This window comes from Phyllostomus hastatus, unplaced genomic scaffold (assembly GCF_019186645.2).
Source record: "Phyllostomus hastatus isolate PE091 unplaced genomic scaffold, TTU_PhHast_1.1 phas_contig_41, whole genome shotgun sequence".
Taxonomy (NCBI): Eukaryota; Metazoa; Chordata; class Mammalia; order Chiroptera; family Phyllostomidae; genus Phyllostomus; species Phyllostomus hastatus.
Window position 1 is genome coordinate 11,515,525 of NW_025333876.1, and position 20,481 is coordinate 11,536,005.

General features: G+C 36.9%; 2 protein-coding genes across 6 annotated transcripts in view; one reads left to right on the forward strand and one right to left on the reverse strand.

Annotated features, from left to right (window-relative positions):
- Positions 1-20,481, forward strand: part of LOC123822774 (centromere protein P) — a 278,910-nt gene that overhangs the window by 131,088 nt on the left and 127,341 nt on the right. The window lies entirely within an intron of this gene.
- The window catches only part of ASPN (asporin), a 47,137-nt gene that overhangs the window by 25,142 nt on the left and 1,514 nt on the right, over positions 1-20,481 (reverse strand). For both annotated transcript variants that reach the window (XM_045844927.1, XM_045844926.1), the window contains exons 2-5: positions 14,936-15,198; positions 11,515-11,627; positions 7,423-7,636; positions 6,114-6,224 (exon numbers count right to left, since the gene is read on the reverse strand). In XM_045844927.1, coding sequence (XP_045700883.1) covers positions 6,114-6,224; positions 7,423-7,636; positions 11,515-11,627; positions 14,936-15,198 — 701 coding nt within the window. The remainder of the gene's footprint in view (positions 1-6,113; positions 6,225-7,422; positions 7,637-11,514; positions 11,628-14,935; positions 15,199-20,481) is intronic.

Consider the following 20,481-nt stretch of genomic DNA (forward strand, 5'->3'; position numbering starts at 1 on the left):
AAAAGTGAAGAGACTCTTACAAACCGCTGGGGCAACCTGAAACATTCCAATATCCGAATTATAAGGATGCCAGAAGGAGAAGAGGAAGACCAAGAAATTGAAAACTTATTTGAACAAATAATGAAGGAAAACTTCCTCAATTTGGCAAAGGAAATAGACTTCTAGGAAGTCAAGGAAGCCCAGAGAGTCTCAAAGAAGTTGGCTTCAAAGAGGAAAACACCAAAGCACATCATCATTAAGTTTCTCAAGATTAAAAATAAGGAATCCTAAAAGAAGGAAGAGTAAAGGAGAGAATTAACTACAAAGGAGCTCCCATTAGACTATTAGATGATTTCTCAAAGGAAACCTTGCAGGCAAGAAGGGGCTGGAAAGAAGTATTCAAAGTCATGAAAGGCAAGGACCTACATCCAAGATTACTCTATCTAGCAAAGCTTTCATTTAGAATGGAAGGGCAAATAAAGTGATCAAAAATATGAATAGTAAAATGACAAGAAACTCACAATTATCAGCAAATGAACCTAAAAGAAAGGAAAAACAATGAAAACAAAAACTAAGCAAACAACCAGAACAGGAACAGTATCAGAAATGAACATCACAGGACCCTTCCTGTGGGGAAAGGGAAAAATAGGTGGAAAAGGACAGGGAAGAAGAAGCATGGTTAGTAGGCATAAGGTAGACGGGGAGAGATTAAAAATGGTATGGAAAACACAAGACTCAAAGAAGTTATATGTACAACCCATGGTGTGAACTAAGTGGGATAGGGGAATGCTGGAGGGTTGTGGGGGCAGGGTGGAGGGGGGATAGAGAGGGAAAAATTGGGAAAACTGGAATAGCATAATCAATAAAAAAATAATAAAATAAAATAATGAGCAAAAGAGAACCAGAGGCATAGAAACATGGAATAAACTGAGAGTGGCAAGAGGGTAGAGATGGGTACTGTTTGAAAGAAGGTGAAATGATTAGTCAAGGAACATGTATGAAGGACCCATAGAAATGGACAATGGTGTGGGGATTGACTGTGGAAAGTGGGGGCAGGCTGGGCAGAGGTGGGGTAAAGGGGAAAAAACTGGGACAACAGTAAAAGTATAAACAAAATATTATTAAAAATATCACTTGAACACATGGATTTTTAATCTATTTGATATGTGGTTCATTGCAGAATTTATTCTTTTCAATTAGTAGTAGTTTTTACATAAATTCAAAGAGCATTTCTGAATTCCTTCTTCTGCCAGCACCACCTGGCACATGGCCAGGTGCCCTCTGAATGTTTGTGTCTTCTCTTTTTACACATGCATGTTCTGACCCCAGTTCTCCCTAGATTAACTGAAGCTGGAATATAACAGACTAACTAAAAAATTCACTCAGATTTCATTTTCTTAGTCCTATATAGGACCTGTATATGTAATACCTAGTATTAAAAACTTAAAGTGTTATTTGTCAACCAAAGATTGTAGTTAACTAGCTGAGGAAAGTGTTCTTTTTTTTTTCAACTCTTGCTAAGACATTTTTTCTTCCTATATTAGTGGTAAAGACTGATGAAGGTAATTGAAGCATCCTTATAAATATCATACTCTTAATGGCTGAAATTATGTTGATTTCAGAGTCTACTTTGAATTTTTAAAATAAACTGGGGAGTAGAAAAATCTAAACTGATAGGGTTCTATTTTCTTGATTTCTGATTAGTCTAATTACATTTATAAAATGACTAGATAGTCACTTCAATATGTAAAGAAAAACGTTTTCTTTTCAAAGACCTTTGTATTAGTTGAGCAAATCCATCATGCATACAAAAATCACTAGAAACATTTCATAAAGTTTGCCAGCCTATTCTAGAATATGTTGTAGCAAATCAAAGAAGAGAAAAATATCTGTTCATGTTGAGGTGTCAAGAAAATTTCTTGGGTTTGTGGAATTTGACAGAACTTCTCCCTAGGGCCTGGAGAAGTTAGATAAGCAAAATGAAAAGTGTAGCCTTTGTGAGACAAATGAGCAAAGATTTGGATTTAGGTAGAAGCTCACTGGCTGCCAGCAAGTATTCTCATACTTTTTTACAGCTATTTTTATTCCTACTCTACCTTCAAACAGGTCTCTCTCCCACCTCCACACAACACTGTGATGAAGTAGAATTTTCCAAATGCATAGGAAGGAAAACATTTTTCTCTATATATTAACTTGTCAGGTCTGGTAGGGACTCTTGGGTCCTAATTCATCCTGCCAAGCATAGTAATCATTGTTTTATAACATTTTAGGGAACCAGCCTTTACATTTTTTCCACATGTATCTTTTATACTTAGGTCTGTTCCTCAAAAGCTTATGCATGCTATGTTCTCAAACTTATTATTTTTCTGGAATATTTTTTATTGACTATGCTATTACAGCTGTCCCAAGTTTTTTCCTTTGCCCCCTTCTGCCTGGTATCTCCAGCAATCCCTCCCTTAGTTCATGTCCATGGGTCATATCCTTAGTTCATGTCCATAAGTTTTGGGCTTCTCATATCCTATACTACTCTTAACCTCCCTGTCTATTATGTACCTACCATTTATGCTGCTTAAGCTCCATACCTTTCCCCCTATTCCCTGTCCCTGCTGACAACCCTCCATATGGTCTCCATTTCTATGATTCTGTTCCTGTTTTAGTTGTTTGCTAAGTTTGTTTTTGTTTTTGTATTTCTGGGTTCAGTTGTTGATTGTTGTCATTTTAATGTTCATAGTTTTGATCTTCTTTTTCTTTAAGATTTTATTTCTTTCTTTTTAGAGAGGGAAGGGAGGGAGGGAGGGAGGGAGGGAAAAAGAGAGAGAGAGAGAAACATCAGTGTGCGGTTGCTGGGGGTCATGGCCTGCAACCCAGGTATGTACCCTGACTGGGAATTGAACCTGCAACACTTTCTTTCGAAGCCCATGTTCAATCCACTGAGCTATGCCAGCCAGGGGTAATGATTTTCTTTTTCTTAAATAAGTTCCTGTAACATTTCATACAATAATGTCTTAGTGATGATGAACTCCTTTAGTTTTACTTTGTCTAGGAAGCACTTTATCTGCCTTTCCATTCTAAATTATAGCTTTGCTGGATAGAGTAATCTAACTTGTGGGTCCTTGACTTTCATGAATTTGAATACTTCTTGCCAGTCCCTTCTTGCCTGCAAGGTTTCTTTTGAGAAATCAGCTGATAGTTGTATGGGAACTCCTTTGTGGGTAACTCTTCTCTTTTCTCTTGCTGCTTTTAAGATTTTCTCTTTATTTTTAACCTTTGGCATTTTATTTATGATGTGTCTTAGGGTCTAACTTGTTTGTGACTCTGTGTGTATCCTGGACTTGTGCTTTGCCAAATTAGAGAGATTTTCTTTCATTATTTTTTCAACTAAGTTTTCCATTTCTTGCTCTTCCTCTTCTCCTTCTGGCAGCCATATGATTCAGATGTTGGCGCGCTTGGAGATGTCCCAGAACCTTCTTATACTCTCCTCATTTTTTTTTGAAGTGTTGTTTCTTCATTCCATACTGGTTGACTATTTCTTCTTTATGTTCTAAATTTTTGGTTTGAGCCCTGGCTTCCTTCCCTTCACTGTTGGTTCCTTTTGACTTTTTCTTTATTTCACTTAGTGTAGCCTTACTTTTTTTCCCTTGTGCATTTGCTCTACTCAGGGAGAATTCTAAGCATCCTTATCACCAGTGTTTTGAACTCTGCATCTGATATGTTGGTTATGTCTTTTGCTTAGTTTTTTTTCTGGAGTTTTGATCTGTTCTTTCATTTGGGCCATATTTCTTTGTCTCCTCAATTTGGCAGCCTCTCTATGTTTGCTTCTAAGTATTGGGTAGAGCTGCTTTGACTCCATCTTGGTGCACCTGTTACGTTGTAGGGGGCAGAGCCTTAAGTATTCACCAGGGTGGGGCAACCTGCTTTGTAGCTTTGTGGCTCAGTGTGTAGGGGAGGGATCTATGAAGGAGCAATGCCACTTGCTCTGCTCTCGCTCCATTTCCAGTCAGTTACTCCACTTCCTGTATGCAACTGGCATCCTTATAGCTGCTTCCTTGGTGCTGAATCCCAGAGTGGGTGGATTTGCATATGTTTTAGGGCTGTGTGGTTCCTTTAAATGGACTCTCCTGAAGGATGTGAAGTTTCTTCTGCCACCCCAACCCCCACTGGTTTTTATGGCCAGAAGTTATGAATCTTTATTATCCTGGCACTGGAACCCTGGGCTGTGCATTCTGGCCTGGGGCTGCAATGGCTCACTCCCCAGGTGTCCCTCCTGGGTTTTATTTGCCACAAGTGAATGTGGGACTGCCCATTCCGCTGCCAACCACTGCTGTTGCCTCACTACCACCACCACACAGAATCCTCTCCGCCCAGCTCTCCATGTCCGCCCCTTCTACCCATCTGGATGAATGTGGCTTCTTCAAATCCTTGGTTTTCAGATTTCCATACAGTTCGATTTTCTGGCAGTTCTAGTTGTATTTTGCTTTGAGGTGAGCTGTGATCCTTCTTATGGTTGTGCGAGGAGGGAAAGTCTATCTACCTATGCCTTCATCTTGGCCAGAAGTCAGAGCCTTACATTTTAGCAAATAAGTTATTAAAAAAAATACTTAACTGAATTTTGAATGTCATAGGGATCTTGAAGGGGTAGTTATGTAAGTTAAAGAGATTTTATTTTAATTTAAATTTCAAAATACATAAAATCTTCCTATAGGTATTTGAAGAAACTGGAGAATTTAAACCTTCATTTTTAAGATACTCTTTGAAACATGAAGAGAATTGGAGTCAGCATGTTCTGCACTATAGGAAAGACTGCTGTTGCGAGTCTAAAGAGCAGTGATAGTCACAGGGTGCATCTGACCCACAGCTTTTGGGCAGAGCCTTCCACTCTCTCTGCTCGGCCTGCGCTCTTCCTGTTCCCTCAGTGTTAGCTTCCAGCATATATGTAAGGGACTTTATGTATTTAACTTGTTAGGTACAGTTTATATATTTCTTGTTCTAAAGATGAGAAGGTAAATATGTAACATTTTAGAAAAACAGCCACCTCTTTGAAAGCTAAATTAAACTGGTTTTTAATTTGTGTAGTTCTGAATTAAACTGATTTTTTTTCTGTATTAAAAAATTCTTTCCCTTTTTACTTTAGTTGACTTTTCTGCTAAGAAAAATATCATCACTTCATTAATAATAGCAGCTTTGCTGTATCTTTAAAATGATTAGTTTACATTTGTTTTATTAATCTTCTGAATGAGAAGGATAGTAGAAAAGGTGTTATGGTTAATTTTCTGCTTTTACTGTGGATGCTGAATGGCAGAACTGTGTGAAAGAAAAATATATTATTTACAATAGGGGTTATTTCTGATCAAGGTAGTTATTACAGCAGAGAGAGAGAGAACATCCTTATCAGGGAGGACAAAGCAAGAATGACCATAGGTCTTAAGAAAGGCATTCCTATCTAGGTGATCATCAGATCAGGAGCTTAGAGTAATGCATTAGGAAATTGGCCCAGTGGCAAACTTAAGAAGCATTTACTTTTAGGTGCCAGCTTCAGGTCACATGACAAAGAGTATGGCAATCATTCTAGTAACAGTTTACCAAGTCCTCAACATTGTCCTCTGACCTTTCTGTGCATTGACTCATTAATCTTCACAACAACTTTGAAAAGAAACAAACAAGCCTCTTGGCCCAAGTTCACACTCATCCCTGCCAAAGCCGGCTTCTGTCCCAGTCTTGCCTAACGGGGCAACGCTAGCAAACCACTGCAGCGTGGAAGGGACAAGAGTCCTTTGTTTCTTTACAGAATTTTCACTTGTAATAGGCATGTCACAGAATGACAAAGTATAGATGAATAAATATCAGGAAAGAGAAGGAAAATAAGTGGTTTATTTCTTCTTAATGCTTCTTCCCACTTGAGGGAAAAAAAGATTCTGGTTTCATACTAACCAAAAAAAAAGGTACTACATATGGCCCTTTATAGTGTATGTTAGAAAACACTACACTGATCAGATAGACTGGTAAAAAAAAAAGTTCTAATTACAGTGTGATTTTTACAATACATACAGTTTACAACATCACATTCAATGGTTATTTAAGGATGATATTTTTTTAAAAAAAAACCCTTTATCTTAAATAAATAAAGTAACACAAACCTTTAGGAATTGAGGTTAGTTTTGCCTCTGCAATTCTGATATGGAACACTGTCACCCCTTCAAATGCCCCTGGCTCAATTCCGTTGCTCTCAAGAGGATTTGCACTCATCTCTGTGGGGAGGGGGGGAATTACATAATTTAGATACATATGTTTTACTAGAATGAAACTCAATGCAGAGAGATACACACCCAAAAAACAGGAGAATTGTTTAGACTCATTTCTGTTTCTGTGTTTACTCACCTTTTTGTCAGCCTGGAAAAAGATGGCTTTGTATTATATAGGCTGGACTATATAACAGGTTTACTGTTTTGCTTTGAATTACTAAATTAATCAATTATCACTCTCTTCCAACCATAAGCATGATCCAGGATTCATTGTAGTAATATTACATTAGAAAAAAACAGATCCTCCTACATATAATTCAAAATATTTGTATTTGCTAGTATACATTAATTTGTTACCTAAACTTTTAAAATTATAAGTCATTTAGAAACTGTTACTTATTAACAGAAAGAAAAGTTAGGAAATGACAGTAAGTGATGCTGATTGAATGAAAGAAGTGAATAAATGAATAAGAATATTGGTTATGAATTTTGAATGTATATTGTTGGAGGAGATGGCATTCCATTAATGTTAAAAGTAAAATAAGGTATAATTTAAAATTTGCAACCAAAATTTTTTAGCTCAGTAATCTTAAAGTAGATAATGAAAATTTAAATGTACATTCCAGACAATATCTGAATTAATTTTCTACATTGTGTTTGAGTACTTTGTACAATACATTAAAAATACTACCTTTAAATTTAATAATAACACATTTAACCAATGAAGGGGCAGTCAGAAAACAGAAACCACACTAAATATTTAAGAGGGAGGAGTCTTGAAAATTAAAATGTGTGTGTATTACAAAAGGCATCTTTCGGTGCTATAATTTTCAATATTTGAATTGATTTGTAAATGGCTTATCTCAGTAAAGATTATTAGGTTCAAAAGTTTAATTTTGGGTCCTGGTTAAGTTGCTGAGTTGGTTGGAACATCATCCCATGCACCAAAAGATTGTGGGTTCAATCCCAGGTCAGGGCATGTTCTGGATACAACCAATCGAAGTTTCTCGGTCTCACTCTCTTTTTATCTGTGTCTCTTCTTCTCTCTCTAAAATTAAGAGGCATGTCATCAGGTGAGGATTTTTAAAAATAATTAATTAATTTTGGAAATTATCAGTCTTAAAAGTTGTTAATGATGACAAAAATCTCTACCTCTGTATATAAATTATAATTTCTAAATGTCCCATTATTTGCAAAAACTTACCCAGAACATGTAAAGCATTCATTCCTTTGAATGTTTCCTTTTGTATTTTCTTAACTTTATTATCATGAATTCTGAGTTCTGCTAATGATTTGGGAAGATTAAGTGGTATTTCATTTAGTTGATTGTGGGACAAGTATAGTCTTCTCAACTTTTTTGTGGTTAGAAAGGCTTTTGGGTGAATCTTTGTTAGCTTGTTGTTGTTGAGGATCAAAGCCTAGATGAAGCATAAAAAGTTATACCACATTAGGAAGTGGATTGATTTACCAGTATTATACAGTGATTAGTCACTCGTGGAAATCAGTACAAGTTAGATCATTTGGTATACTTGATTAATCATTTAAATAATTCCTCAGCCTAATCTAAACTTTCTCTCTCTCCCCATAAATATATATATATATTTACTACTGAGTTGGAACAGTGCAAAGCTATAATGACTGTTTTTGTGCCTTTGGTTTATCTTTGAGTGGGTGATGTGTTCTCATGGTAGAGGCACCCTCCTGTTTCCACTTCCCTTTATGGAAGTGGTTGGTAGTATTATTTTTATCTTACCTTAAAGTTTGTTCACTCTGCGTAATTAAGTTTAACCTCACTTTTTTCATGTTTCCTAATGTTTGCCATTCTTCTTAGAATATAGACCTGTCAAAATAAACTCCTAAAAAGTGCCCTCCGACATATTTAAAACATTGGGAAAACAGTGGTGAGACTTTAGGAATGACTTAACCCTTCCTCACTTTACTGGTTATTTCTCAGTGTGATATGGCAGCACCTTTTAGAGGTGACAGTAGCCCCGAGAGGGAAAACTTATAGCATCAGACTTCTGCGTTCCTCACAGTCACACCGTTTGTGTCTTGCTGAGGGTGCTGACTACCACACTCTTAGTCCCCTAGGATGTGTAAACTTCAGAACCAAAACTGGGAAAGTTCTTGGCAACCAGGACTTGTCAGTCACCCTAGTAATTATTTTCACTGCAAAATGAACATAGCTTAGTCCTTGTTTTACTGCTAGATTTTGCAAGTGTTTCCTCAGAGTGAATGACCTGTGGCTTAGAATTCCTTAGGATTTTTATCTCTCCCTATTAATCTATCAGGGAACAGCTCTAGATTCTTTGCATTTATGAATTTTGTCCCCAGTCCCATTCTATAGCAATCTTCCCTTTGTTTTCTCATTGTGTTAATATGCTTTTCCAATGTCATTCATGTTGTTGTTATTGCACAGAAGAAATACAAAAAAATGTTTTGGCAGTTAAACTCTATTATGTTTACTCATTTCCCTGCACTTTGCTCTTCCTGTTACATGCAGTTCCTGTAGGCTGCCTCTGTAAGGGGCCCCAAAGGAAATGTATGCCTCAGTTAGAGCCACCCATCGTGTCTGGGGTTTGGGGTTATTCCCCACCTACCCCTCCCCAATTAAGACATGCAGTTGTCAGAGTTTCATAAAAGGAAGTATACGTATTATAAAATGGGATAAGAGTTTTTATGTAGTGCCATCAAAGACTTCCTCAGCAAGTTAGGTGAGCAGACTCTCTCCAGTTAAGCTGTACTTTTAAATGTTGACTCTTATATAAAAGTTCCAAAAGTGGCAGTCACAGAGCTCCAAACAATGCTGTTCTATATAAGGCCTGCACATGAGGAAAATATAGCCTTTCAGGAGTAGGACAATATAATGAAGGTGGCTTCACATCCATTAATAATGGTCTGGAAGTGAACTGTGAGTGTTATGTTTGTATAATGATCTCACTCGTTCTTTAATGCTTATATTGTCCTTTGTGTAAGAACCACAGTGCTAAACAAGCAGCTCAAGCATAATATAGAGAATTTATAGATTATCTAAAAAAATTTTGATTCTCTTTAAAGACAGGTACCGATGATATAATTAAATAAATGTTTTGAAATACACAATATGCCTACAATTCCAGTATAAAGTATGTGCTTTAAAAAATATTTTAGCCCTGGCTGGTGTGCCTCAGTGGTTAAATGCTGGCCTGCAAATCAAATGGTCATCGGTTCGATTCCCAGTCAGGGCACATGCCCGGGTTGCAGGTCAGGTCCCCAATAGGGGGCAGGCCACAGGCAACCACACACTGATGTTTCTCTACCTGTCTTTCTCCTTCCCTTCCCCTCTCTAAAAAATAAATAAATAAAATCTTTTTTTTAATTTTAAGTATTTTACATTAGGACATTGGCCAGTCCAGAAACACTAGGCTGGTGGCAATAATAGTTAATGGTTGCTTGCTGGTCGCCTTACACGTATTTGCTCATCTAGTATAAATAAACATTCTGAGTTCCCTGCTATTGTTACAGCCCTTTTACAACTAAAAAGGTTGGGCTCAGAGAGGTGAGCTACCTTCCCAGTGCACTTCTGGTGGAGCTGATATCTGAGCCAGGCCTGCCTGACTGTGGAACCCTTAACTTCCAGTGCAGTGCCACATAGAAATGGACTAAAAAGGAAATTAAGGAGGGCCTAAGATAGCTCCTGTCATCTTCTCAACTTTTATTTACCAATGATTAACAGGACTACATGTGGACTAAGTCCCTGTATTACTCCTGAAATATAATAAATAATGATGTGACAAATGAAAAACTTTATGATTTTGGTGTTAAATGTGGCATTAATTATTCTTGTGGTGTATAGCTGAATATAGGCTGAAAAAGTGGTAGAAGCATTCATAGGCTATATTTCCAACTTACAAGTTTAGAATAATGGCCTTGCCATTCTCTAAAAGTTTCTGTGGTCTGAAGTGAATAGGGTAGACTGGATGGATCCTTGATGGAATCCATTGTGCTATTTATATTTCTGATTATCTTAATATTTAAGTTAGTCTTCGGTTGTGCAATAAGTATATACTCTTTCAGGTTCTGTGTGTGTGTGTGTGTGTGTGTGTGTGTGTTATGGTATATATGAAGCTTAACCAAATTCGAGCTGTCTACACAGTACATTTAAAAGGGAAGGGAGCAATCAGGGTCCCACGAGCCCCGATGCCTGGAAGTGCAGAGAAGAGAATGGCTTTGCAGGGAGGCTGACTTGGCTCCATACAGGGGCCACTCCTTCCAGGCAAGAGGGCTGAGCTAGAGAGCCTAGGAAATAGCATACCTCCAGGTGCCTAAAACACAATCAGCTTGATTGTCCTTGCTCATCTAGCCAACACACAGACACTGGTTTGCATAATGGGACTCAATAGTCCCCTATTCCTGTGTGCTGGGATAGGTCAGTATGGTTCATGCACTGACCCAGGGTAACTGGTAGGCAGGGTGGCCTCAAGTCTTTTAGATTCAGAAAGATAACAGGCCTACTTGGCTGGTAGCAAGAAAGATGGTCATGGTATCTCTACCTTCTCTTACAGATACCCCTTTACTGCAGCTGACAGCTTTTGCATTTCCTCTCTCCAGTACAGCATGAGAACGTGGAGAGACTGAAGTAGCAGTATCAGCTGAACACCCACTGAGGGGAAGAGATGACACCCATGCTTGTGACAGTGTGGAATCAGGCTCTCCCGCAAACTTAATTCCAAATTACATTAGAAATTTTACTTGATAAAATCTACAGGCTCAAAATGTTAAAAAGAGATAGTAATCTTTTAAATATTAGAAAATTAAAATATTAATAAATATAATAAGAAATTTTTTCATTTTTAAAAATTTAGGAAAAATACCATATAAGTATATATTAGTCAGTTGGCTATATTGCATGTGCTACTGTTAGACATTTGTGGTGCCTTAAGATAAATCATTTGGTTCAGGTACAAATTTTCTTAAATCTGTATGTTGAGTTCTTGTAAATAATCATAATCTTACTCATTTTATTGTATAGTGACTATGCTTACCTAAATAGATCATAAGCTCATTTAAGGACCATTTACTTAAATTTTAGCCCACTGCCTTTCACCTGGCTATTATTCAATAAACATCAGTTTAATTAAATTATTAATTAAATCTATAATTTTTTATTAACTAGAACACCCCTGAATGGCAGGCATTTTGTCATTCTTTACACACAGAAAAATAAGACTTGTTTACATGAACACAATAGTAGTAATTATTAGTAGTGATAGAGATTTTCACTTAAATATTTGAAAATATTAGCATGTATTCTTACATAAAGTGAAGAGAGTCCTTTAAAATCATTTTCTTTGATTTCCTTAATTTTATTGTTTTGAAGGTCAAGCATTCGAGTATCAAATGGAATGTTGCTTGGGACGGAGGACAAACCTGAGAAATAAATAAACGTGTTACACACACCTTATATGCTGAAGAGGTGAATTGAATATGTTGGAAATGTAAATTTGTTAAAAATCCATGGTTACCATTAAGTAGCAGATGACTTAACATGTAACATATGACAAAAGTATTGTTCTTTGGAAAGGCCTAAAGACCTTTTCCAGTAATTTATTTTTACAATGTCTAGCTGGGGCTAGCTGACACTGTTCATCTGCTGCAGGTGGCATAAAATAGAGGTAAACTGCATTGTGGCAATTAGGACTGGGAGAAAGTGATCAACAGCTTCTGCTGTTGCACTTTTGGCTAATGAACATTCAAGTTCTTTGCACATTTTCAGTCTGTTGTGGTACTGAATTGGATCCTGTGGGCTTTGATCATTTTAAGAAGCCTAAATATATATAATGTTTTGCTTAGAAAAATAGATGAATTACATTATTCTCATTCATATTATCAAAAATTTACTGCCCACTTTCTTTAATAATAAACTTCAAGTTATTGTTGACATCTAAGTGTGCAGTATAGCTTTAGTGAATTTATCATCCACAGCATTGGTTCTTTTTCAGCCATATGCTCCAGTTTTAAGTTACCTGGGCCCACCTATTAGTCACCATTCCTCTTTTCAGGTACAAGAATAGCTTCCTTTTCTGTCATCTTAGATCAAGGTACAACTACATCTTTTTTGTGTAGGCACTCAATAAATATTAATTAAATTATTTTAAAAGACTTAAATGTATTTTTTGCTTCTTGAATTGAAGAAAAAAGGCAGAAAATTACCAGGATCTCTACATAGTGCATTTGTTCCTTACTTTTTTTGCTTTTCCTAGATGGCATTTGTTCCTTACCTTTTTTGCTTTTCCTAGATGTCCACCCCTACTTGTTGTCAGACTTCTCATACTATAGTTAATGCTTGATGAGTATGGGGCCTTGTTTTCCCCCAATATTTTATTGTTTAAATGTAACATTCAGAAAAGCATAAAGAATTTTACAGTGAAAACCCATATTCTTTCTACCATCAATATTTTACTGTACAAACTGTCCATTATTTCATCTTTTTTATGCATTTTAAAGTGAGTTTCAGATATTGGCACACTTTTGGTGGAGCCATCCTTACTCCTTAGGAGAGGTGTTATATTTAATAGCCCCAATTGAAGAATTCCATGTCTAAATATTGTGACTATCAATACTTCGCTCCACAGCCTTCCCTCCATACTTTAAGACTGACACCTCTTTTGAGAACATGCCAAAGGAAAAGGGGATTAGTAAATTGATGGGCTAACATAGTAGCAGTTTTGTTAGGACATTATTTTTATTTTAGAAATTGAAGTGGAACGTCTCATAGGAAGCTGGAAGTCCTGCAGAAGAGCCTGATAACATAAACTTTGACAAAACTTCCCCCATCCTGCCCTTGGTGAAATTAGGTGCTCTGGAAAGAATTTCAATTTTCTTGGGGAGAAAGAGCAGTAAGCATCCAAGCCTTTTCATTGTCAAAGGTCATGGGGGAGGTACAGTATACACTGCTAATGATGAGATATCATTTAAAGGTGTGTGTCAGTACAGATTTTGTTGAGTTGATTTTTATTTTATAAGATAAATATTCAGGAAAACACGATTTACAACCAGCTGTCTATCATAAGATAGTTTTTTTTCTCAGTTCTTTCATGACAGTCGTGTACTAGAGCAGAGCTATGTAATACGATATTTCTCCAAAATCTTTGTATTGAGGCAGATGACTTTGCTCTGGAGCAAATATGAAGGCTGTCACATAAGGATGGCCTGTGCTAAAGATGAACCTGTCCTTACTCGCAATCATGTATACCTAGCTGTGTCAAAGTACGTATGTACATTTTTTTAGTGGTTTTAGTTTTACAAAGTATTTTCACATGTACTAACTAACTGTGCAGACTGATGGTAGAATTGTTTCCTGCCTGGGAAGCAGCTTAGAAATGACAGTACATTCTGATATTTTCTAACTATAACCTTTTCTCATACCAGGGTCTGTCTCAGCTTCCTCATTTCTCCTTCCTGCTGCTCTTCCCACACCATTCTCCATGCACTTCCAGACGAGCTTGTCTCAAGTATTGCTTTATCTTTTGTTCACACCAATGCCAAAAGTAAGGCTTAAAGTCCCATTTTTTCCTGCCCTGTATATTCCATTAACACTTTCCCACTGATTTTAGCTAACAATCTTTTCCTGAATGCTTTTTATTCACCTCTCTCATTTTGTCTCTAGATTGTATTGTAACAAGCTTTGACTAGTGCCACAAATTCTATAACAGTAGGAAGTGAGTCTAAAACTTTCAGAGGCACCATATGCTCATGTGCACTCTGGAAGTTGCCCTGATGGGCCACCAGCTCCAGAATGGGAGATTTGTGCCAGACCTTGGCTTACTATAATGTGGCAGATTTGAGTCGTCCCCTCTTTTGGAAGTAGGTGAATATAGTTACTCTTGATGTTAATTTCCATCACGTCCTCTTTTTGAGCAGGCTATAAGTGTGTCCCTCTATTTGAGAACACCTTAAATAGAGGTATTCAAAAATAAAATACTCAGCAGAGAATTACACATTTTAAGAGATTTTTTAAAAATAACAGTTTAGCCACTTCTTTCATAGACAGTTCTAAACTCAGATCACTCAAAACAAATAGAGAATTGTCTTTAAAATACATAGATTAGGGATTTCACAACTCTGTAACATATTTTTTTTTTAAAGTTTTCAATGATCTCAGGAAGACAAACAACCTGATTAAAAAATAGGCAAAGGACCTGGAACAGACACTTCTCTAAAGATTACATGCAGATGGCCCATAGACATATGAAAAAATGCTCAACATTACTAATCCTCAGAAAAGTGCAAATTAAAACCACAATGAGATACCACCTCACACCTAGCAGAGTGGCTACCATCAATAAATCTATAACTTATTCATTGTCCTGGACAGCTGATTAAATTTGTTATTGTAGAATTTTACTGAAAAGCACAATCTTAACCTGCTAACACCCTGAGTGAGGAAACTGCCATAATATCCATTCTTTCTGAAAGAAATGAAAATGAAGCACTTTGGTTTAAATTTGGGAAGAGAAAGAAATGTTCTGTGTATGAAATTCTCATTGTTTTCCTCTAATTTTTTTTATTTTTAAAATCAGTTTGGATGTACTTTGGGGTTTATTATACTTTTCAAAAATTCAAATGAAAAGTTTATTACAATCATTGAGTTGATGTTTGAAATTTCAATGGAGACTTTTCCTATTTATTTTTGTCAGAATGATGTTATTCTCCACAACAAGTTGACATGTTCTTACCTAGATCAGAACAGTGTACAACTCTTGAGTAGCACTGGCATCCAAACGGACAGATTGGAAACAGATTGAATGGGAAGAAAGGGTTAATTGACTCTCTGGTTGGAAAAAGAGAGTTGTCAGCATCAGCATCACCTTCATCTTCCATGTCCTTCAGCATCATATTCTTCAGCATCATGTACGAAGGGCGAAATAAGGGTTTGGCAGAGCACAAAGCCAAGAATACTAGGAGCACACACTCCTTCATGTTGTCTTGTGTCCTATGACTAAGTAGACATTGAAGATTAAATTAAGGGTTAAACATACAATTTCTGCAAATGTGTATTTCTCAGAGCTGGTAAAAGTACAATGAAATGTCATTCTTACCATTGCTAGTGTAAGAGTAAATTTATAAAACATTTTGGAAAGCAGTTTAGCAGTATGCATTAGAAGCTTTAAAAAGATCTTTGTTTTTCATGTAGTAATTACTTTTTAGAATCTAGTCTCAGGAAATAATCCTAATGTGTATAAAGATGTTCATCATAGAATTATATATGATAGCAAAAAGTTAAAGGTAATGCTGTGGTTAAGTGGAAATAGTAAAATAGGGTATATTCGTAAAATACTTTGTAACCCACAAGGTATTTGCATAGATGTTTAAAAATATGAAATGTTACTGTTTTTGAAATGAAAAACAAATATAAAAAATTCAGACATACCAAACAAACAAAGTCCCTGACCCAAATATACCTAATTGATTATAATTTCTGGGTAGTAGAACAATGAATAAGTTAAGAGTCTTTTTTTTTTTTTTTATAATGAGCAGTAAGTGCAGCCTTTATAGTTAGGAAACTAATAAATGTTTTTAAAAATAAAACCAGATCATCATACCTGGCTGTTTCCAAATCCTTCCATGGCCTTAATATCTATGTCACTTTCAAAGTAAAATCTTCATGTCCCTTTGGCACACATCCAGAAGTTTTCTTTAATGTAAAGTAAATCTCTCTCTTACTCCCCTCCCCAGCCTCAGTCTCAGAGTTGGTCATTTTTTCCACAGTGTCGTTTGATTTTCTTCCTCTAATCTGTTCCATTGTCTAATACCTGATCCAAACTATCTGAGGTCCAGAGTATTCTTTCTTACCCATCTTTCCACTGTGTACTGTTTGTTTGGTTTTATAGGGGGGATTTGTTTTTAGTTGTATTTTTTAAAGTCCACACAAAACTGGAATGTATGAGAGATAATCTTTTGAACATGGCTTTTTGTTAATCTGATTGTGGATATTCCCACAAGTTTGTTTACTTATCATAGTTTCTTAACTGTCACCTGTGAAACATACATTCTTGGTAATTTTTTAAAAATTAAAGCATTATGAAATCATCCAAAAGAGATTTATGCCTGTCTTCATTCACTCACCCAGATGTCCCTCAGCCACGTCACCCAGCAGTGCCATTGGCCTGCCATGCCTAAGCACGAGACAGCACCTTAGGCAGGAGTTGGCCCAGCCTTAGGAAGACCTGGCCCCCGCATCCTTGAATCATGCAAGCTGCTTAGACTTTCCCAGAACCCCGACATCAGCTTTAACATCTCTTTTTCTGGACTTAAGAATCAGAAGTGAATTAACTAAATTAAAACATTTATTTATATGAGGTGTGTCTTTTAATCACCAGAGAAAGGTTAGCATTAATTCTTAGAATTCTAAATAACAACATGAACATTTTTCCACCTGGGTGGCTGAATGTCACCAGCCCAATACATGAAGTTTCCCTGTTGTGCTAGGAAAGAGGAGATTATAGGATATGTCTGAGAATGGCAAAAGCTTTTTATATTTTAATAATTCTATTCTGAAATCCCATTTCAGAACTCTGCATTGGCTTGTGGAAATATCAATTAAGAATTTATTATAGATGCATCCCTTACATTAACCTGGAGGAATGGGATGTGCAAAGAGCTTCCGTGGCTTCCCTAAGACCACGTGACCAAAGAAAATTGGAACCCGAGTTAGAGTCCATTTTTCCCAACTCATTCTTTGTATTTTCTAATACAGCCCATGTGGGAACACTCTACTTTTATCCCAAAATCTAGTGGCCTCATAAGCACACTCTGTCATTTCTTTCTCTCCAGCCAGTCTAGACATTGTTTTCTGGTACATACCTGTACGGAAAGGGGCTCACATATAGCTTGAGTTGGGAGAATGGGAATGGGAGTAGTTATGTGGTCAGATTTGTATAGTACAGAGAGAGATTGTGCTAGCAGCTCAAAGCCCAGCAGCTTCTGTCAGCTATGCCAGAGAACAAGCAGGTTAGTATTCTGTATTCCTGGAATCCTGGCAGTTTGGGGCAACTGAGCTTCTTTTCCAATATCACTTTGTCTCTGGTACATTATTTCTGTTTCTTGGCTGCCTGCCTAACTTTATACATTATGTTTCTTGACCTTACTCTTCTTTGTATAAGGTCAAGAAATGCTTGGTCCCCAGTTTTTACCTTGACCCCCAAAACTCTCAGCTAATTCAGTTCTTAGTCCTTGAACCTAAACCAAAGCTTATCCCTGGTACCAATTTATTTTTTAACATTGTTCTGCATTTCAGCTATGTTTTCTGGGGCCATGACAGCCCTGACTTTTTCTGTCCTTGGCATAGAAGCTGTTGAATGAAATGCCATTTGAGATCCTGTCTCTGGTTTTGTTTGGGGTTGCTGGAGTTTTTCACTAGACATCTATCAGGTACTGCTGTGTACCAGACTGGTACTAGGATGTGAAATCTGTGAAGTAGAGCATATCTGGGCACTCATTCCTGTTCGGAAAACAAAGCCACAGCCCATAATGTGCTACTCTTTTTGTAAAAGTTCATACTTGGTCAGGTAAATTAATAGAAAAACTAAAAAATAAATGTCCAAGTTAGTAAATAGGACTAAACTGCAAGTAAACTGTGCTGTGTAACTGGTTTGATCAGCTTGGAGGAATCTCCAGATGTGTGGTTCTTAGAGTCTGAAAGTAAAATTTTCACAAGTCTGTCTACTCTTCATAGCCTTAGCTTACTCTTTGAGATCATTAGAAATAAAGACATCTATATAAAAAAAGTATACACACATGTGAAAAGAAGATTGAAATAGAATACACAAACCTATTAAAGAGGGGTAGTTAGATTATGAGTGAAGAATTATGTTGCTTTCTAAATATTTTAATATTAGCCTGCAAACAAATAGGCCTCCTATTTGCTTTGGTTCTCCCTGTATTTTGGGCTTTTTCTACTACTTCTACAGCGTGAGACATTTAGTGCAATTAAAAGTTTTTCACATACTGTTCCCCCAAAAGTCCAATAACAGTGCTCATCTGGGAAGTTGTTTCCCATGGAAACTGGGACTTTAATTTTTTGAGGCCTAACCCCATTTACTGTAATCCCTGGGAGATGAAGAGTTTGATAAAAACAAACAAAAAAACTGTTTGAGTTGGTGGCTGTTTAAGTTTCAGTATTTTCTTATAGAAACTTAAGAGGTTGAAGGGTTATAGTTTCCCAGTCTAGACCAGAAAAATCTATTTAGCACCTATATATATGAAAATACACACCTACCAAAAAACCATAGAGCTTTTAAAAATACATGTAAGAGGAATGTGTTAGCCAAAGTGGGAAAAAAAACAGGAACACATAGGCATTCCCTGTGGCCTGGCAGACAGGGACTTCCCTTCAGTTCTGCAAACCCTACCTTCCTTTCTCTTCCTGCTGTAGTCATGTTGCCCTGTAACCTAGGAGAACCTGGGAATGGGGTGCAGGCTAGGATGAGGAACAGAGCAGGTAACACATAGAGGAGCAGAGCTGGAGGACCCAGACAAGCCAGTCACACAGATGACCGGGAGGAAAGAAACTGTGTGTTTTGGGGCAGGGTTGTTTCTCTTCCATATCCCCTCCTCCTGACTAGCTCACCCGTGGGGTCAGGAGGCTCCTCCCTTCCTTTCTTTCTTCCATACTCTCCTTTCTTACACTAAATAGTTAGGTGAGACCCTCCCTGCCTTAGATGAGGTGGAGACTCTGGCCTGCTGATTAGACAGTGGCACATATGTGGTAGTTAGGAAGCTTTCCAGTTGATGGCTGGTGGGGGCAGTGACCTGTCATGCCTTCTGAGGCCCTTAGTGAGTGAGACCTGTGGAAGCAGGAAATGTCATCTAGTTGGAACTTCCTTCTAGTGTTGGAGGTTCCTCCAGAACACTCTGGACCAGATAGTGTGTTCACTGCTTGCTTGACTCTAGTGAGAGAAATCAGGGAGCATACCTCATGGAGAGGCATCCAGTTTCCATTGTTGTCCATCTGTGGTTGATAGGAAATTCTTTATATTGAAACCAAAAATGCCTTCTGGTATATTCATCTGTCTTTACTAGTTCTGTCTTCTATTAGCCATGTAAAATTAATCTTATATTTTTTTATTCTCATATTCTGGTTACTTGAAAAGAGAAGTCAGACGAAACTTGATTTCACGAGGAACTCAACATTTACGCCCTTGATCTGAGATGCTAAAGCCTTTATAAAGTACACGAGATTATAGACCCCAAACCTTACCTTATTTTATTTTAGCAATTTTTTTATCAGTAGAAAAATATTGGAATGTCCAGAAGAGAATACTATATAGTAATGGGTCTTTCCTTATTTTCAGAAAGAATATAAAGAATAATAGTTCTCATTTAAAATGATGTGACTTTTAGGTGTTTGTCTTATTTTAAATTTTGAGTGTATTAATATACACTCAAGTTCTTACTTGATTAATTTTGGCAGTATTTAAATCTTGGTCTCAGGAAGACTCAGTATTTTCCCAGTTTAGACCAGTGTTGCCGAAGGTTTTTACTCATGGAAAGATGTGGATTTTGGTTTCAAGTTTCTCTTCATCAGAATAATATTTGGAATATTATTTTGATACTAATGCTGTTATTGATTGAACCATGGCACATTGGAGACTTTTCTTCCATTGCCCTCTTTGACATCCTAAGAAGCCAGTCTCCTCACTCCTGCACTGTCTGTACGGCCACCTCCCAAGTCCTCATCCCACAGTGACTTCCAGATAGTAGTAGCCAAATTGTCCTCAGATAGCACAGGGTAAGAAGTTTGCCCTGTTTGTTTTCAGGACTGGAAATGAGGCGAGGAAGTGTCTTTCTGAATTTGTACAAGCTCCTGTTTTCCACTTCAACATTCCACAAACTTAGAGTGGAAAATTTATCTAACTGAAATGGTATTTCCTCTTAGACACTATTATTAAGAAAATAAGTCACTGTGCTTATAACTCCTGTGTTTGGCAACATTTCCCTTTGGCTGAAATATTTCTATCAGTTCTCAAGTGCCAGTATGTTTCAGTATATAAATATTATATAACATACTCTGTGCATTCATAGATGGAATCTAGACTAAATTCAGGTGTAATCAAGGCAGAGCCTTATAAGGGAACAAGTAAGGTTAACATCCAAGCATGCATTTGGAAACTTATTCACAGTACCTTTTGGTCATGGAAACATACTTTTATAGACTATACTTTTCTTAAAGAAATAATTAACTTTATCTTAGAAGTATAAATAGCATCTCAATAAAGAACTT